The sequence below is a fragment of the Babylonia areolata genome, chromosome 21, assembly GCF_041734735.1.
Source record: "Babylonia areolata isolate BAREFJ2019XMU chromosome 21, ASM4173473v1, whole genome shotgun sequence".
Taxonomy (NCBI): domain Eukaryota; kingdom Metazoa; phylum Mollusca; class Gastropoda; order Neogastropoda; family Buccinidae; genus Babylonia; species Babylonia areolata.
The window spans coordinates 16,842,351-16,863,090 of record NC_134896.1 but is presented as its reverse complement, the minus strand read 5'-3'; the positions used below and the strand labels follow the sequence as shown (position 1 = coordinate 16,863,090).

The 20,740-nt window shown below is 43.1% G+C and overlaps 1 protein-coding gene across 1 annotated transcript in view; it reads left to right on the top strand.

The window, feature by feature from the left end:
* Window positions 1-18,855, top strand: part of LOC143295844 (uncharacterized) — a 72,693-nt gene extending 53,838 nt beyond the window's left edge. The window contains exons 14-26 of the mRNA XM_076607495.1: window positions 501-579; window positions 2,197-2,315; window positions 3,612-3,704; window positions 4,407-4,503; window positions 4,730-4,838; window positions 5,892-5,929; window positions 6,661-6,770; window positions 7,470-7,539; window positions 8,071-8,126; window positions 9,019-9,194; window positions 11,155-11,216; window positions 12,345-12,380; window positions 13,355-18,855. Of these exons, the coding sequence (XP_076463610.1) occupies window positions 501-579; window positions 2,197-2,315; window positions 3,612-3,704; window positions 4,407-4,503; window positions 4,730-4,838; window positions 5,892-5,929; window positions 6,661-6,770; window positions 7,470-7,539; window positions 8,071-8,126; window positions 9,019-9,194; window positions 11,155-11,216; window positions 12,345-12,380; window positions 13,355-17,635 (5,326 nt within the window). The 3' untranslated portion in view covers window positions 17,636-18,855. The remainder of the gene's footprint in view (window positions 1-500; window positions 580-2,196; window positions 2,316-3,611; window positions 3,705-4,406; window positions 4,504-4,729; window positions 4,839-5,891; window positions 5,930-6,660; window positions 6,771-7,469; window positions 7,540-8,070; window positions 8,127-9,018; window positions 9,195-11,154; window positions 11,217-12,344; window positions 12,381-13,354) is intronic.
* Window positions 18,856-20,740: the final 1,885 nt, after the last annotated feature.

Sequence of the window (20,740 nt, the reverse complement as noted above, 5' to 3'; positions counted from 1 at the left end):
TATACTCAGTGTGTGTGTGTGTGTGTGTGTGTGTGTGTGTGTGTGTGTTCTTACTCTCAGATGTGTTGTGTGTATCTGTTTATCTGTTTAGGTGTATTATGTTTTCATGTGTTGTTTCTTTGTTCTGTCTGAGAAAGAGACAAAGAGAGAGAGAGAGAGGGGGTGGGGGTATAGATGCCAGTCTCAGTGTGTGAAGGGAATAGGGAGAGAGAGAGAGTGAGATATTTAGCAAAGGGTTTAAAGTTGAAAAGTCAAAAAAGAAATACTTTTTGTAATTGTCAAAAGCATATTGAAAACTATCTTTCACTCAGAATAAAAGTTTAACTTGTATACTCGGATGGTTTCTCATCACCTTCATCAGGAAAAGTGATACAGGAAAGTCGTCATTGCATCTCTGCGTGCGTGTGTGTGATTGTGTGTGTGTTTGTGTGTGGAGAGAGAGAGAGAGAGAGAGAGAAAGGAGAAGAATAATAATAAAGTTTCCTTTTCCTTGCTCGCAGGAAATACATCTACAGCATGTACTGGTCCACCATGACTCTCACCACCATTGGAGAACGCCCATGGCCAGTGACGGATGTGGTCAGTTTTTGTTAACTATTCCATTCATTTCCTTTACTGGATTTTGGACTACAGTGCATCATCCTCCCCCCCCTCTCCAGTAGACTTTGAGTGATTATCTTGGTGCTAGTCGTTCGGATGAGACGATAAGTCGAGATGAAGCGTGCATTTAGCGCATGTAAAAGAACCCACGCAACAAAGGAGTTGTCCTTGGCACGATTCTGAAGAAGAGAGTAGACCGGACCGAGTGTCCGTGGGTTCGGGCCCGGATTTTTACTTCTTCCTGCACTCGACCTTGAGTGGTGGTGCGGGTGTTCGTCTTTCAGGTGAGACGATAAATCGGGGTCTCATTTGTCGTATGCACTTAGCGCAAGTAATAGAACCCACGGCAACGAAAGGGTTGTTCCTATAAAAATGCTGTAGGAAAATCCACTTTGATAGTACAACAAATACACTTGCAGAGAGAGGAAAGAAAATATGGATGTTACGATAGTGTGACGATGCCCTCTCTCCGGGGATAGCTGTTCGAATTTTACACAGAGAAATCCGTTGTGACGCAAGTTACGCAAAGTAATGCGATGGAATGCAGTGCAGTGCTATACGATACAATACAATACAACATTTGGTCACAGAGCTGTAGGTTGGAAATTGCTCAGTTTTGGGACTTTGTCATCCATCGATGCAATATGTACGGAGTTATGCTGTGCATTGAATGGGTGACATAAAGATCGCCAGCTTACAACAGGGTTTGAGTACATCATAAACCTTTTTATATCCTTGATACTTGTAACTAAACGTTTTGCAAACAACACTTTCTGTACCTTCTCAAATATATCCCTGCAAAACAAATTTATCATCGACTGCAATCCTAATTTTTTTTATCCAGACATTATGATTATTTGTATTTTATAAAGTGTGACAAAAACGCGCGCGTGTGCATGCACACACACACACACACACACTCAGAGAAATATATATATATAGGGGTTGGGAGGTTAACAATAGAAAAACAGATGGCATATAAAACTAAAAATTAAAGCGCATATGTCAGCAAGCAGTGTAATCTGCCGGATTTATTTGAGAGAGAGAGAGAGAGAGATTATATTAATATTATTCACAAAATTTTTGCTTTGTCGTTATAATCAGTGCTGGGAATGAAAAGAGCAGTTCTGATCCATGTATACACAAGAACACTAGTGATTTGTTCATCTGTTTCCAAGGAAAACTAGCTCTTTCAACATGCGTGAGGAGTGCATCACACACAAACGCTTGTTTGCACGCACACATGCACGTTTTGTGCTGTAATGGAGTAAATCGTTTCAGGAGAGAGAGAGGGAAGTTCTTTTATACACCAAGTATTTGCTTTGTTATTATATTCTGTGCTGAGAATGAACAGTTCTGATTCTGTGATTTGTTTATGTATTTCCGGGGAAAACTAGCTGATTACTGCATGCGTATGACTGATTATTGTACAAATGGTTTACTTCAAGTTCATATTAAGCAGTTCATGTCTTTTTAGTATGGTTGATATTCAAACATTGTTTTTGTATTTTACCCCACAATTTGATTTCTGTTATTGGAGATGATAGAGTGTTATGTATTCTGTAAAGTAACACCCATACGTTTAACACACTGCAGGAGTACATCTTCACTGGTTTGACTTTCCTCATTGGGGTCTTTGTCTTCGCCGCAGTCGTGGGCAACGTCGGTGACGTCATCAGCAACATGAACGCCGCCAGGCAAGACTTTCAGGCCAGGTAAGAACTTCTGGTGGGGGTGATGTGGACGAATTGGTTGGTTGTTGGACTTCTAATCCAATGTTTTCAGTAATCAGAGTTTGAGGCTGTGTTTCTTCACGGTGTTGTGTTGTTGGGAAAGGCACTTTACTCCGATTTTTCCTTACTCCACCCAGGTGTGAATGGGTACCTTACTTCGGTAGGGGAAGGTTTAAACAGCAGGAGAATAAGATTGGTCACCGCCTTCCTGTGCCGAACCTTAGACACAAGGTTTATGAATTCACCGCCCCTCTGGCCGTAAAAGGCAAAAGGACCTATGAACGTCTGGTACAGTGAACACAAACAGAACTGCTCTTCCAGTTCCAAACCAACAGTATGCCGCGAGTGTGGAGCCATTCTTGTGTAAGAGGCCAATCGCACTGCTTCCCCGTCCACCCATCGCCCATAACCAGTAGGCCCTGACTGGGGTAGCTTTTTTTTATGAAAGATGTTTACAGTGGCTGGTGGTAATGCGCCACGCCAGGAGGCGAGTGTCCACGTTTTCGAGTCCCACACGGTTCTGGTTTTTCAATCCCCGCCTCCCATCACTAGATTTTGAGTGGTCTTCTGAGTGCAAGTCTTTTGGATGAGGTGATAAACCGAGATCTTGTATGCAGCATGCTCTTTGCGCATGTAGAACAAGCCACGGTAACAAGAGTTGTCCATGGAAAAATTATATTTAAAAGTCCATTTTTATTATAAAATAAACTCTTGCAGACAAATGATAATAAGGTGGTTTAGGGCAACGCGCTTTCCCAGGTGAGAGCAGCCCTAATTCCACGCAGAAAAGTCTGATATGGCTGAGGTACAATACAATACAACACAACACAATACAATACAATACAATACAATACAATACAACCCTAACCAGTAAGCCCTGATTGTTGAGGTATTTGTATGTCAGACATGTTGTACAGAACTCCCCTACCCTCTCCTCCCCAAAGTCCTAACCACTATGTCCTTTAGTGGTGACATTTTGTGTTCGATATGTATGGAACCACTCTTCTGAAAGGCAAGCCAGATTGACCTAACTTCAAAGGCTTTCATGACTTATGGAACTGCACCCTTCCTTGTTCTCTGTCAAGTAAGCCCTTTTTTGTTAGAAAAGACTTTACATGGACTGCTCAGATATGAGCGAAACATTAGAATTTAGCATGATTTATGGTCATAAGAGGTTTCAGAAAAGCAAATAGTTTTTATCCGTTTCTGTAGCGTATACAGTGTGAAAGGACATTATAGTTTAATGTGCAGTTCACATTATGATGGACTTTTCCTCAGGATGGACCAGATCAAGTTCTATCTGAACCATCGGAATATTCCGGATCACCTTCAGGACCAGATCAAAAGATGGGCAGAGTACACTTGGGCAAGGTATATCTTTGTTCGGTCTGTTCACTGGTATTCGTTTCCTGATTTTCTGCAGAACGTGATATACTGGAATTATTATCGCTTCTGGCAGAGATAATGGGACAGGTCTGTTCTCCATGTATTGTCAAATCAACTCAGTATTCACCATGGACTTTTCTAAAGTTAGTATGTCTTTTGTTTGAAATGCATTTTAAAAGTACATACCCCTTTCATCCAATTAGTCATTATTAGGCTATATAGCATTTTTTGACAATTGAAGTTACTGACCTGAGACAATATAAATCTTGACAGTACTAAAACAAAGCCCCCACCCTGAAAAGATGCGATAGAATCTAGGCTCAGATACATGAGTATCATTTGGTGATGGTAGGTATGTATGATGTGCTTAAAGTTAACGTTTAAACATTGTATGTCGATTGTGATTATCGCATGTGTATGGCTGTTACTATTGTTTTGTGTGGTTGTGATTGTGATTATTGTATGAGTGGTTTACTTTTAGTTAACCCTTAAACATATAATGCCATTTATGTGCACATATTGAATGAATGTAATGCTCGTGTGTTATGTGTTTCACACCACAAATTACTTTCTCTTACTGGAGATCATATAGTATTCTGAATGTTTGTAGAGCGTTTAAATTGTGAAGTACAGGTGACGATGCCCTTAGCTGACCCTGTGCCTCTGTAGCCTGTGTGTTGTCGACAGAACAAAGGCGATAGACGAACACAGCGTCCTCCAGTTATTGCCTAGTCGTCTGAGGACAGAGGTGGCCATTCACGTCCACCTCAAAACCCTCAAGAAGGTGAGAAAGCCGACAAGGGCCGTTTTTGTTGTTGTTGTTTTTTGTAACATGATCTGCAAATGCAGAGCAGGGAAGAGGTTGGGGTGAGAGGGAGTAAAGGGGAGGGGGGTAACTCCGATGCACAAACATTTCGTCACGCGTGTTGTGGTGTCAACGTTGCGAACATTGAGTACTGAGCTGAGCGTTACACCTACTATTTAGAAGTTGACGTTTTTTGTTGTGACAGGTTCGGATATTTGAACAGTGTGAAGAGGGCTTGCTGCGTGAGCTGGTTCTCAAACTGCGGCCCTCCATCTACTCCCCCGGGGAATACATCTGCAGGATCGGAGAGATAGGTCAGGAGTCAAGCGCGTTTTAAAAAAAAAATTTTTTGTGTGTTCTGTGCTGTGTCTTTTTGTCTGTGTTCGTGGCATTTGGTTTGTTGTATTGTTACTGTTGTTGTTGTTGTTGTTGTTGTTGTTGTTGTGTGTGTGTGTGTGTTTGTGTGTGCACGTGTGTACCATGTGTGTGTGTGTGTGTGTGACAACAAACTTCACATGCAAATCAGGGTACTGTATTCCTGGAAAGCGCATCGCCAGAATACAACGCAGTCATCACCTTTTCTGGAAGCTCATGTTTTTCTGAGACCTAACGTTTTCAGTGGAGCGTAGTCAGGGTCCCCCATGTTGCCTTTCTTTCTAATTGTTCGATGATAAGCTTGTTATACACGGAACTTAGGTTCATGGGCCCATCGGAAAGACTAGCACCCACCCATACCGCTGTTCTGGGTCTAAGTTAACTTGGCGAGGGAGAGAAACTTGTGTCTTTGAGAGTGAACGGTAAACTTTCATTGCGTTGTATCGCTTTTTGTCACAACATATTTCTCTGTGTAAAGTTCGGGCTGCTTGGTTCGGGGAGAGCGACACCCATATAATCATTTTTTTTTCTTTTTCTGTCCATAAACGTATTTGGGTTATTTTACGTGCACAAAGTGCATTCTACACACGGGACCTCGGTTTATTGTTTCATCTGAATGACTACACTCAAGGCCTAATGGAGGGGTTAATAAAAATCCACGTCCGTGTATGGGATTCAAACCCGTGGATAATCGCTTCTTATTCGGACGCATTACCTCTGGGCCACCATTCAACTAGGCCAACGTACACCCCGTTTCATAGATGGCAACTTAGACTAAACATCTGTGGTGCATGCAATATTCCTCATGAGGTTCTAGGCTTTTATGACAAGGACAAAAATGAACAGTCATTACGATGATGGCGAATGGCTCACAACAGGAATATATTTTTGATCCCTTGTTATGCTTTTTCCACTTTTGTTTTTCCAGCTTACATGCACACGCGTGTGTGTGTGTGTGTGTGTGTGTGTGTGTGTGTGTGTGTGTGTTTCAGGTCGAGAGATGTACATTATCGACCATGGGAAAGTCGAGGTGAGTGATATTTATCTGACGAAAAAAGAAAAAGCATTCCATTTTATAATGAAAGGGATGTAATAGAAGTATCATTGTGTGCTTTTGTGTTATTGTAGAACAAAGATTACTTTCTGCTCATGTATGTGATACAAATGCCAAGCTAAAGGATAACAAGGTTATAGGATAACAAGGTTATCAAGCTTCAATGATTCTGATTGTGCGCTTGCATGATAGTAAAACTCACAAAAATGGCAATGGCCAGTTCTCATCTTCTTAATATGTTCCTTTGTGGGGATGCCGGGGACTCTTCCATAATATAACTAATATCCCTACCTTCTGGAAAGTCTATGTGAGCAATCTCCTTTTTTTTCTTATCGCTCTATTTGTTTCTGACTATTTACCTTGTCTGGTGTCTCCGTCTTGTTATTTTCTGCCTTGTTCGTCTATTCATCTAAACTTTTTTTCTCTCTAGAAAGCCTTGAATATTTGATGTCTTTTTTCTGAGCTTGACAATTTGGGACTTTATTATGTTGTATTCTTTTTGTGCGCCTAGGATGTGTGAGGCGCCCGTTTGCAATTTTCCGTTTTGTATGCCTGTTGCATATGATTTTGTGTAATCATGTTTCTGCTCGGGTTGTTTTCTTTTTAATCATCTGATGAAATATTGGCGGAATGGTCAAGGTCAGACGTATGTCTGATCCCCGCAACATAACGGTGACGACGTGCGTTTGGCGTGTGGCCCGTTTCAGATTCTGTTCCCAGAGCACGGGAGCGGTCAGATGAAGCAGGTGGCTGTCATGATGCCCGGCAACTACTTCGGCGAGATCTCCCTCCTGAAACTGGACGATGGACAGAACAAGTCAGACCCTTTAAAATAATAATGATAATAATAATAATAATAATACTAATAGTAAAGATAATGATAATGACAAAGTGCATTTATATGGAGCTTACTTTGTGGCTCGAAACGCATTTAACAATGCATGTGATATGAATGAGACATAACATATAATTTTGAAAATAGCTTTAGATACAATCTCTCTCAAAAATACTATTAGAAATGGTGTGATATCACTCACCACTCACACTCCTCTCACACCTCATGCGCAAACACACATAGAAGCGCACACACACAGACTCGCACAAAGACAGCCTGAGTGTAAAAGGATCTATAGCTTACTTTCCTTTCCCTCCACCCCTGCCACCCATGTCTGTCAACCCACCCTCCCTTCCCCGACCGACACACACACACACACACACACGCAGACACACAGACGCACGCACACACACACAGACACACGCACACACACATCTGTAAAATACCTGTATTTGTACACTCGTTTGCATACAGAGCACGTAATTATTCGTGTACATAACTGCCCCAGTACACGTACACACACTCACACACACATACATACGCACACGCGCATGCACGCGCGCGCGCGCGCGCGCACACACACACACACACACACGTGTACACGCACACACGAATAAAGCAACATGTACGCACAAACACACAGCAAACAATAGTGCTGAGCGCATTTTCTCTTCTGTCAAGGCGAACTGCTGATGTGCGATCCGTTGGATTCTCAGAACTGCTGTGTTTGTCCAGAAGAGACCTCATGTCGGTAAGTGCTCATTCACTTCGTCAGTAATATAGTAATATAGAAACAATCTGGAAAAAAACCCACACGAAAACATGCCCGGATCTCAGAAACGTAAACTGGCCAAGATCTTGTTGATCACGAGGAAAAAGAATTAGATGCCAAACGTGTGCCAGTAAAAAGAGGAAAAAACATGTATAACTTCAGAGTTTGCGTGCATGCACACATACACTCACTCACTCTCTCTCTCTCTCACACACACACACATACGCGCGCGCGCACGCACGCACGCACGCACGCACGCATATGCATATATGGAGAGGAGAAAAAGGGAGAATGCTGACAGAGGTTTAGTTTTCCATCTACAGCTTCCTCTTCCTGACGAAGTCACTGGGGTCGAAAACAAAGAAAAACTTTTAAGAAATAAATTTTATGGGTGGTCATTGAGTGCTGATTTTTAAAGAAAAATGTGTCTGTTTATCTGTCTGTCTGTCTATCTATTTATCTATCTTTATATAAAACTGAAACCTTGATATTTAAAATGTTCTGTTTCAGGCCCTTATGGAATACCCGGAAGCTAAGAAAATCTTGGAAACACAAGCACGCGAGAGGTATTATCACTCGCTCTGTCATCTTTTTTTTTAATCATTTTTTTGTTTTGCTTGCGAAAGTTTGCAGACAGACTGTTCCAGTCACCAAAAGCTCTGTTTGCCTTCCTGTGTGCATGTGCTCTTTAGTTCTTGGCGTGAAAACTGGATAACAGTACAGTGATTTGATGAGATAAAAACCCCACTTTGATAAACTTAATTTGTTATCATTTATTTCAGTAATTTGCCTTTTTTTCGAATTATACGTAATCTAATGTTTTCATATATTTATTTTTCTATCTATATATTTCATTTCATGTTGATGTGGTCTTTTAAAAAAAATAAACTTGGGGTAGATTTAGGTGTTTGTTGCAAAATAATTTGTAAACCCAGATTCGACCTGTGAGTGAATGGCTTAGACGCTGTACGGGTGTGCACTACATTAGATCAGTCAAGTCTACAAACTGAATGTTTTATCGCCTGTCAAACTCAAATGTCAGCTTCGGGAACTTGAGTAGAAGAGAGCATTAGCAAAGTAAATGATACATGTACGTCAGGCAAAATTTCTGATTCTCTGCCATTGTCACCATGTTCTTTGACGCAGATTTTAATATTAGTCTTCTTTCACATGCATGATCATACACACTAACACAGTTTGGCTTTGGTACAGACACCCACGCTCTTGATCGATCACTCTCTATCTCTCTCTGCTTTCTTGCACAGTATGCACACAAACCACAGAATTCTCTCTTTCTCTCTGTTTCTAACACACACACACACACACACACACACACACACACAAAGGTCAGGGCCGCACAACCACACGCGCATCCACAAAAATAAAACAAATAAATACTTCTCCCAAAGAATTAATTTGTTCGCCAAATGAACCCCGTCTTTCCCCCACTACTTACAGAATGCATCAGACGAAGCAAACGCAGGAAATGGAACCTGGGCATCCAGGCGTCCCGCAGCCCAGTGGGAGTGCCCACAACGTCTCAGCTGGGTTCAAGTCTGGTCGTCGCTCCGCCAGGGCCGTTTTCGCTCAGGTCATGAAACAGGAGGGCTTCTCCAAACTGTTGGCCAGCACCGGTCAGTGTGTGTTTGTGGCTTCGTGTGTGTGTGTGTGGCGAGGGTGCGGGGTGTTAGGCGGGAGGGGTTAGGGGAGAGGTCTTGTGTATGTCGATTTGTAGTGGATTCATATTCCGGTTCCGATGGTTTATTCAAAAGGGGCCTTGGCCACTCATGACGGGATGTATTATGTGATACACTGATAGAACAGGTCACTACAACAAATCGAAATGTACTGACCGAATTTCGAAGGCTTTGTACACATGACTTGCAAACTGAATTCTTCTCGACTTGACATCGTGAGCAAAATTATTTTAGACAAAGAAGGCTGACAGTAATATTTCTATGGTATTAATAAATTAGAACAACAAAAAAAACATGAATTGTGGTCTTCCGCGTTTGTTCATAATGGACAAATAAGATACCGGTCACTATGTTGTCTGTAAAGTAAATGATGAACTTCAAACCTAAATCTTATAAGATAAGATAAGATAAGAATAACTTTATTATCTCCAACTGGAGAAATTTGGTCAGGTGCATTATCACAACATAGACAAGTAAACAACATGGGGACCATAACTGTAAAAGCCAACAACAGCCCCTACAAATATTACGAAGATACAAATGTAAAAAATATCACATACATCGTTTCATACATCCACACACTGCAGGTAATAACTAGTATTCTTAATGTAAAAACAGAAAGAATTAAGAAACATTATTTGAATATAATTATAAACATAGCCTACTATACTGCACATTGATTATAATAGACAGATAAGATAAGAATAAAGATGAATTGTGGAAAACCACAACCAGATAATCAGCACACACCCGCACCGCACCCCCCCCCCCCACCCACCCACCCCACACACGCGGATAACTTGATTAAACAAGAGTAATAAATATATGTTCTGAAATAAAAGCATTTCACATATTCGCTTTTAAAAACATTGCAATTAATTATTACATCGTAATTATTGAACAGAAATATATTTAGAATATGGACGTTAGCATTAAACATATTCATTGTACATTCATCCTGCATATTGCACATTATTCTTCCTACATATTGCACATTCATTATAACCAATTGTCACGTTTTAAGCTCAGTAAACACACACACACACACACACACACACACACACACACCACAACTAGAACAAGGTACAGCCTATCATGCACGGACTTTCACACGTCTTACATGAGAGTGCGCGCGCGCGCGCGCACACACACACACACACACACACAGGTCTCAAGAATTTAAAAGGTGGATTGAACGTGGAATAAAAGTCTTCAGAGCTCTGGATTTCAACTTAAAAGTTCTGTAGCGTCGTCCTGATGGCAACAGCTCATAATACTTTGCTAAAATATGGGTGTCGATTATCATAAGTCTTTCGTTGACAAGTAATTTGGGACACAATGCAAAAAGTATTGTCTGGTTACACACATAATATGCATCACTTTCTTGCAAATGAGCATTCCATTCTTGACATCTACAGTCATTTTGCATTGTGTGGAGCCTATGAATGTGGATGCGGCGCGCGCCTCTGTGTATGTAGGTATTAGTTGTGTATGGTTTGTGGCGGGAAGAGTGTGTGTTGGTGTGGACTATTTCATTTTTTTATCGAGAACAGAGGGGAGGGCTGTTATTTATGTATTTTGGGGTGTTGGGATTGAACGGCAGGGATGTGGGTGGGGCTGCTGTATGGGTATGTTGGGATGGCGGTTTTGTGTTTGTGTGTCTGTGTGTGTCTGTATGTGTGTACATGTGTGATCATTAAGAAAGAAATAATGTGCACTAAAAAGAACCTAGAAAAAACAAAAATTGAAAACAGAGTATTATTTCTCTTTTGTTACTTCCTATTCGTCTCATGTGTCTTCTCAACGAATTCCTTTGCTTATACGTATTCAAAATAACTTTTCCTCGGCTTATGATCATTTATGAACTAAAAAAAAACGTATTATTTACTATTTTCAGCTAATGAAGAACTCACAGAAATGAAGAACATATTGAAAGAACTACGGGAAATCAAGAGTCAGGTGAGACAATGTTTTTTTGTTTTATTTTAGATTAAAAAAAAAATATTTATTTTCTTAGGCTCAGTTCATTGTACATTTGTCATCTATCTTTTTTGTTGTTGTTATTTCAGTCATTTGCCTTCAGCGTTATTTCTCATTTTTACCATAGTTCGATGTATTTACATAATTATTTGTTTAGTTTGTTTCATTGTTGTGTTTCATTTCATGTTAAATGTTTTTATACAAATATTAGATAGGCTCTTAAGGCCTGACTAGCACCATGGGTTTATGCGTTGGTCAGGCATCTCTTTTTTTCAGCAGGTGTGGTATAGCGTATATACATCAGTCCACAAGCTTTGACACCTCGTTGAAACTGAAATTGAAACATGATAGATGTTCACAGCTTTTTTCTTTTCTTTTCTTTCTTTCTTTCTTTCTTTCGTTCTTTCCTTTTTTTGTGTGTTGCCAGAACGATGACTCAAACCACGCCATAACAGTGCGCTTAATTTTCTTACAAAGTTTACATACTGCCACAAAATTCTCCATGCATTTGAGTGGTATGACAAAATTTCTTCCTTGAGCGCATGCACACACTCACACTTTTAAGAGGTGTTTTCTATATGTGTTACGAGGGCATTGTAATTTTATCTGAAAAGTACTGAGTATTTCTTGTGAGAAAGGACTGCTTTTGAAATTTGATAATGTAAATGTCAGTGCGTGTACAACACGAAAGAGGTATACAGAAAAGACGGGTATGAAATTGACTTTACATGTTTGTTTACATATATTGGTCATGGAATATCATTAAACAAAATGAAGACCTGTTACACTCCTACACACACACACACACACACACACACACACACACATTCGTGCTTGCAAACATAGACACAGGTAGTAATACGCGTGTGCGCACGCACACGCACACACACACACACACACACACACATACACACACACACACACACACACACGCACACACAACTCACATCCACGCAAGCGTCCACAACACACGGCACACCCGCACATGACGCAAGCATTCTTTCTCTCTGCGTCATCTCTCTCATAATTTTGTGTCTTGTAATCCATTTAAATGAGTCTAATATTCCAATCAACCAATTATGCTTACATGTACGTGTGTGTTTGCAGTTATCTCAAGCCAGGGTTCCACAGGAATTACTGCAGGTAAGATAAGAAAATCATCACACAGTAGAAGACAAAGTATGTCTTGTAAAATTTCGCAGTATAAGAACATATGCTTATGTATTTGCAGCTGCCTCACTTTGCAGCTTTGCATTTAAAAAAGCAGACAGATTGCCAGAAAAGTCGACCCAGCGCTAAGCCATGTTCTGTCTCTGTAACTGTGTGCCTGTCTCTGTCTGAATGATCTACAGATTATTTTATTATTCAGTTTAGAGTGAGAAATTGCTGTACCTTCTTTTCATATCCGTGCATCTGATTTTATCTCTGCCTTTCGCTCTTCACTAAAAACTAATCTATTTAAAACCTATCTATAAGCTCTCTCAGTTTCTTTCTTCTCCATCACCACCCCATGCCTGTAAGCTCACTTTGGATGCATGACGAATGAGAGAGAGAGAGTGGGTGGGAGGGAGGGGTTTCGAGAAAGTGTGGACATGAATAATTTATGCAGTTTGTAACTGAGTAATTCATGCAATTTTATTCTTTTTCTTCCATGTAAAGCCCTCAGTTCTTAGAGAGAAAGGGCGCTATATAAATGTACATTTTTATCATTTGATAAATCTACTATAATCATGTATTTCTTGCTCTCAGTCAGTTGTCAGGAGCCCAATAGTTCTGTGACATAACAATGTCTGTCTGTCTCTCTCTTTATCTCTCTCTCTCACACACGCACACACACACACGCACGCACGCGCGCGCGCACTCACACACACACACGCACACACACACACACACATTCAAATGTCCCAATAGGCGTTTTAGTCTCTTGTCTTTCTTTTTCTGTGCGTGGTTGAAAGGACGCTTAAGATAAACACCACAGTCAAAGTTAAGCCGTCCACACTTCCTCTGTCCTGGAATCCTTGTCCCCCAAACCATTTGAGGTAGATGTCCGTAAAAACTAAGCAGTCAGTCAGTCAGTCAGCGGACAAAAGTAAAGAGATTGTGGTCTTGATTTGCAGGGTGGAAACATGGAAAGACAGCTACAGAGGATTGACGATCTTCAGCAGATCCGAAGACAGTGGCTGATGCAAACAGGTGCCATGGTCACCTCCGGCAGCAATACCTCTTCCTCTGCTTCCAACCTAACCAGTACGGCTGACCTGTCGTCTGATGCCATCATTCTCACCTCACCGACAGCCACGGCCCACGGCAGACAGACGGCGATTGGAGAGAAACCATCCTGTGCTCGCAACTTGCCATTGCCGCCAAAGCCGTCTATGCAGAATGCCTCATCAGACTTCATGGCCCAACAGCCTCAGTATTCTGCAGAAATGGCCAAGGCACTTTCTCCGTTTGGCTGCTCCATGCCACCCCAGATCATGACCACCGCCCTCATCCCAGTGCCTGCCGGCACCAGCAGTCCTGAGGCTGTCACTCTCCCCTCTCGGCGGCGACGTGCCTCGTCATGCCGATCGCCCAAGTCTGTGGACAAAGACCAGCTGGAAAACACAAACACGATGGCTGAAGGTGTCCTGGACACTAACCCTTCGCTGGCTGTTGCTGAAGGGGGCGGTGGGGATGAGCCCGCTGTGCTGAATGCAGAGAAAGAACCTCTGGCGAAAGACTTGGGTGAGGAGAGAACAGGGCAGATCTCTGCAAAGAATAGCATCTCCACCGACAACAGATGCAAAGAGTCCCTACCTTCCCTGACCTCTTTGGGATCAAACGTTGGCGGCTGTTCTGATGTGGAATTTCTTTTCCGCTCTTCTGCTAATTCCAGTTCCCAAGACAAACAACGCAGCAGCAGGAGACCAACAGCAGTGAGGGCGAGTTCAAAACAACTGCAACTCTTAGCACCGTCAGATTCTCTCAAAAGTCTGGACTCTACATCCAGTTACTCCACCGCGAGTTACAGCACTACCTCCACCAGCAGTGGAGGCAGAGGACACAGCCCAAAGCCAGCTAAACCCAGACCCAGGTACCGCAAAGAGGAATTACCAAACACTTGTGGCCACGCAACAAAGGAAGAGAATACCAAGTGTCTCGGGGACACTAATCATAGTCAATCACATACTCATGGCAATGTAGGGATGTGTTCCAAAGACAGTAATGACAAACTGGGTGAAAGTCACATGTCCAGTGAAGGGTTTTCAACAACGTCCATATGTAGCATCCCGGATTCTAATTCTCCTGATGCTGTCAAGTCTTCCAGCATGAAATCCCGAACCGGCTCTTCCTTGTTTAGTTTTGCTGAAGCGGAGTGTGCCAATAACAATCGTGATCAGTATCCTTGGCAGACGGGCACAGAAACAGACGAAAGTGAATGCTTGATAAAGACAACCACATATGACACAAAAACGAAGAAAAGAGACATGTTCTCAAAACCTGCTGTTGACACTCTGGAGCTTATCCAAGGAGAATGTCTCTCTTCTCGTACAAACAGTTGTGTTGAAAAGCGTGCGTCACCTGGAGGAGAAAGGGGCCTGCTAGAGCAGGTGTGTGTCAGTAAGAAGTCAGTATCTGCACAAGTGACAGGAGACGACTCTTCGCCATTGCAAATGGTTGGCGTCCTTGGGGAAAACGTCTTCCACTCTGATGGCGACACTCAGCAAGAAGACTCGTCAGAAGGTTCTGGTGACAGCTACACTGAAGGGAAACAGGGTTTCATTCCTGCTACGCGGGCAAAGAGTGACTGTAACAAGGTGATTTCACTGAATGAACTGGCAGACATTCACAGAACGATGAGATGTCGTATGATTGACGACAACCAGCTGTCCGTTATTCTGGCGAAGCGTCGGGAAGTCAGTGACTCAGCAGATTATACAATGGAGAGTCCTGGCAGGGCCCTAATGTCCTCAGTCAATGCAGGGATATTAGAGTCTGAACACAGCCACTCTGTTCATACGGTGATTACACCTACCACAGTGACACGCATTACACAGGAGTCTGAGCAACGTGCGCAGAAACAACTGGAACTTGGTAATGAAAAGCAGATGTCGGGTGGCACAGACAAGAGTTCAAACATTGCTCAAGTTAATGGAGGAAAACACAAACTATCATCAGAGTTAACAGATACCACGCTGCCCTCTGGAAATACTTCACACTATGTCAACGTTGTTTGTTCAGAAGTGTCAACCGTGTCGGCAGATCTGTGCCAGCAGAGTGCTTCAGCAGTTCAAGACGATGTCTTTCACGAAACTCTTACCACTGAACACGCAGACAGTGTTATGAGTGGTGAATCCAAAACAGCAGGGCATGTCAGCAGAGACACACATATTGATCACAAAAACAAGATAGGCACAGCCAACAAACATCCCTTTCAAAGCACGGAAGATGAAGATCGCCAGTATGATGGTACTAATACTCCAATAGTACAGAGTAAAGGAGAACTAGATAGGTCTTCACTGTTAGAGGACACACTCCTGCCAACAGCTTCTGAAGTAGACGGGGGTCACAAACCGCCTCTTCCACATCCAGATGCCAGGCATTGTTCAGCCGCATCCAGACAGCCAGAAAACTGCGTGGAGCTGCTTACAAAAAGCGCGGATGAAAAAAACAAACATCGTGCAGTCAAGGATTCTTGCAGGGAGCTATCACATGAGTCTTCCAACGGTGTAAGAGATTCTGAAGGGCGCCCGGACACAACACAGAGGAGTCGTAACGGGAAAGTGGAACAACACCAAGATCAGTCTGTCTTGAAATTCGAGGGGGTCGAGCCCTGTCCACTGAACGTCACACATTACAACAAAGAGGAACAGCAAAATGAGACATTACCCACTCAGCGCCGTCACTGTTCTCCACAGTGTTGTAGACAAGGCCTGGAAAAAGAGGCATCATATCACGGTGCATTTTCACACTCAGTGTCCCACGTATCGAAGGATGACATTTCAGTAGTCAGCACTTCCACATTTCCACGCACAGTGGATGGTAAACTGGCTGCCCCAACCAGAAAGCACAGTGAAAAACTGAATGCCTTGATAGCCACATTTGATACTGGCATGAAAAGATGCGAGAAAGATGATTTGAAAAATGATACACAAAAGAATTACACCATCAGCTTCACAGAAACAAAAACAACCAGCCACCCAGACATAAAAATTGTTTCAAAAGAACCTGCAGAAGGTGAAGGAAATCTTGTAGAAAAAGACAAAGAAATTGACTCTGTGGAGGGCAGTGTGCTGTCCGCGACGTCCTATCACCCTGTTAGACATTCTCCTGAAACAGGGGATTGTACAGGACTGCGCAACAGCTCGTTGTTAACACCAAGCCCAGCTGCCAGCCCTCCTAAAATACGGAAGTCTTTGAGATTGCGTGGTTTGACAAAACGCACTTATAATCCTTGTGGCAGAAAGGAAGGCAGGATGTATGAACAGACTTGTGAGAACGGCGCCGATACGGCCTCTTCAGCACAACATGCACATGTGACAGTGGCAGGAGTCGTGCCAACCCAAGAGCCAGAAGCAGAAAACATAACTACGCAAGGAACTCCGGTGAAGACGCTGTTGGGGGAATCAGGCAAGAAGCCGTCATGCACAGATCACGACAGAGAATCCCAGTTCTGTATCCCTGCAAATGATCGCCCCCATTCCTCTCAAGTTCAAGACATGGCTATCTGCAGTTCAGATGGTGTGGAATGTAAGCAGCTGCAGTGTTCTGTTTTACAAACATGTTCTCTCAGTGCATCTGGCAACCTCATTGACGCACAATCCCGTGTAAGCTCAGGCGAAACAGGACATGGTGAGGAGCCACACTCCAACATGGCTGAGACAAAATCACACACAATACTGGATCAGCATTGCAACACCACAGGCGGTAACATCAACTCCCATCACGCAGGAGCCAGCGACTACGCAGCACCCGTGGACCCGGAACCAGGCAACGCGAACGAAGCGAGTGCGGCAGTCCCGGACCACCGGCAAGAGACGGCACAGGCACAGGCACCATCAGCGGTTACCACGCCAGAAGACGCCCAGCACCCCAACGAGCAGGAGAGTGGCAGCCACACAGCGACAGGCAGCAGCCACCGGCCTCAGGACTTGCTGCTGGTGCCAGAGAACCCCGCAGCAGCCAGCGGCGGATCGGTGCCGGCCCTCCATCTCTACCCCGCCCTGCTGGACTCACCAGGGGCCAGTTTCTCAGACGACAGCACGGGGGAGATGGGGGAGAAGGAGGCGGAGGAGGCCATGGGTTCCCTCATCCTGCTGGCAGACTTCGGCGTGGAGGATGACGATGATGACGAGGGTGCACTGTCTGGCCTGAGCGACCCTAGCGACATCAACTCCGATTTGGATGACCTGTGAAAAGATCTGGGTGATGATCTGTGAACGGATTAAGATTAGATCTGGATGATCTCTTAATAGATCTGGATGATTGGATCTGGATGAAATGGGTAGAGTGCAACTGTGAGAAATCTACCCTGATGAAAAAGTGGCTCTGGTTGGAATAAGAATTTCTGTCTTATTCTGAAACACACACACACACACACACACACACGTGCTGTTTGTTTTTATTTAGCCAACAGGAGAGTGCGGTTTGTCTGTCAAGCCTTCCCCGCCACCCTGCTGAATCACTGGAAGGAGGAGGGAGTGTGAGCGGTTGCTTTGGTCGGTTTTTCACTGCCCGGTGGATTTAGGTCGAATCTTGTTGAAACAAAATCTTACCAAAAAAAGTTAAAAAAAACAACAACAACAAAACAAACAAAAACAAACCAATCAATGTAAAGTGTGTAAAACAGTAAGAAGATAAATAAGTAAAAAAAACCCAACCAAACCCATCCTCATCCCAGCGCGTGCGCTCACACACACACACACACACACACACTCGCGCGCACTTAAGCTTCGTACTGTCTTACAGTGACACTGTATTTCCACCCGTGCATAGATAATTCAAATAAAACCCGCACATATACCAATATTGCCACATGAAAACTGCCTGAGATTGGAAATAGAATTCCAGGCTACACACACACACACACACACACACCGCTCCCTTCCCCACCATATTTTTTTTTTTAAAACACGATGCTTGATTTTCACCAAACAGAACTGAACAAGGTTTGCCATACTGCTGTGCGGTATATTGTACGTTGTGTAGTGTGCAGTAATGTTTCAAAAAAAAGTTTCAAGACGTAATGGAAGCGACAAAAATCTTCCGTTGATAAAGTTCAGTCATTATACCAGCTAGTTTCGCACTAGTCAGACCTACACTGTGTGCGTGTGTATGTGTGTGTGCGTGAGTGTGTATGTGTGCGCGCGTGCGTGCGTGTGTGTGTGTACGCACCTTTGTGTATATGTGTGCGTGTGTGTGTGCGCGCGCACACGCAAGCACAACTAGATATGAATTCGGTTCAGTATATATATTTTTAAACCAGCATCTGCAATCCATTTCAGTGGAAAGTGTTTCAATACATAACTGTAGACCAATGTTACAGAAATAAATTGAACACAGTTTTGCTTCGAGTGTGCGTATTCACATGCTGTCTCCCTCCCTGTCTCACTTCCTGCACGCGTCCGCTGCCTCTCCCATTGCGGATATATCTCTCTGCATACGCTGTATCTACCTCCTCACACCTCCCTTTCTTTTTCTCGTTAAAGGTTTATCTAATTTCAGAGCACCATAATTGTGACATACGGAGGGAGGGGCCCGGGGGGTTCTTGAACATTGAGAACATCAGAGATGACGTCATAGTGTTTGGCTGTGTTGGCAGCTCTTTCATTGTAATGCTTGCTGAAATAGCAAATGTCGAATAGAAACATCTTTTTTTTTCTTTTTTTTTTGTTTGAGGGGGGCGTGGGTGGGGGCTGGGGGTGCGTATTGATAGTAAATAATAAATAAATGTATATTTGTGTCTCACTGTGGGCAGATGGAGGTTGTCTTTGACATAATCAGCCTATGTATTTAACCTATTTAATTTTGTGTTTGCATTCAAAATTGAAGAGGATTTAGTCATTGGGTCTGCATACACAATATTTCTTGTCTGCTCCACACACACACACACACACACACACACACACACACACACCCAACGAAAACAACATTAGTCACAGCATCGTCACATTCTGTAGTATACCTCACTTTTGCATTGTTGACTACTTTCATGTGCATGTGCAAATCATGAAATGATTTTTAAAATGTCCAGTGGCAGTAAGACAGGGAGGCGTTCCGAGCCCCAACATTATTTTCTGTATTTGTAAACAGATAGCTAACCACATTGGTGCCAGAGGAAACCGACACAGCGTGTAGATGCTGTCAGGCAATGTGGATCTGTTCATTCATGTGCGCACACGTATCCCCACTCACAGTAACATGTATACATGATGTGCATCTCGCAGACACACAAAACATCACTCGGTGGAATTACGCATCCACATAACACACGCTGACAGATAAACAGTAGACATAAGCGTTTTACGTCGATCCCATAAACAAATAAGGTGCATGAAAACATTTGTGCAGCTTCACTCGCACCTAGCTTCCACAATCCGCACGCACACAATTGCCACAGTTTTGCCACTGTGGTTACCGCCCCACCCCCCCAGCCCCACCCCCAATCCCCCCAAGCCCAAATGACTATGTTCCATGCTCTCAGATTTAAAAGAATCCCTGGAGGCGAGTTTGGTGTCGGGATGATATTATGGCCAAAAATGCTTATGTATTTCATTACCCCACTTCAGAAATGCGATACCAAAGACGGAAACAGCGGGAAACGGCAGCCTGCCGGTTTCGAATCCAGATTAAAATTGTCTTAGATGAAAAACAAAAACAAAACAAAACAAAACCGCAACAACAACAACACACGCACACACACACACACACACCACACACACATCGGTTTATGGTATTCCTTCTCATGTACAGCCGCCAAAATTGCAGTTGCAGGAAAGCGTGTGATGTTATCAGGTTAGTATGGGGTTATGACGGTGGTTTTTCAGGCAATTTACACCACAATTTACCTACTCAGAGTGGATGACAGAGGTCAGATGATTGTTATGTGTGTTATACTTCGTGCCTGCATTGGAAAAGACACGAAATATACCGTGCATTTAGCTCCAGGAATTAAGGTAGCTAAAATTGGACATTACCTTCCTTCTTTTTAGTATCCGTGACCATTTTGCTAGCAGTCCGTTATTATTTTGGTATTGAATCTGGATTGATCTGGATACCAAGACGGTCACAGATACCAAAATGGCGGTCAACTGGCAGAGGGGTCTCACTCACAAGCACAACAATCTAACAATATACATTGTGTATGTGTGTGTGTGTGTGTAAAGATTCAGTGAAATAAAAATAAATGACTACTAAGAAATACATTTGCTAATGCCAAATAGGGTAGGTATGGGTAATTGCGAACACCGTGTAATTGTAATTGCGAACGATTTGTACACCGCCCCACCTCAAAGCGTTCT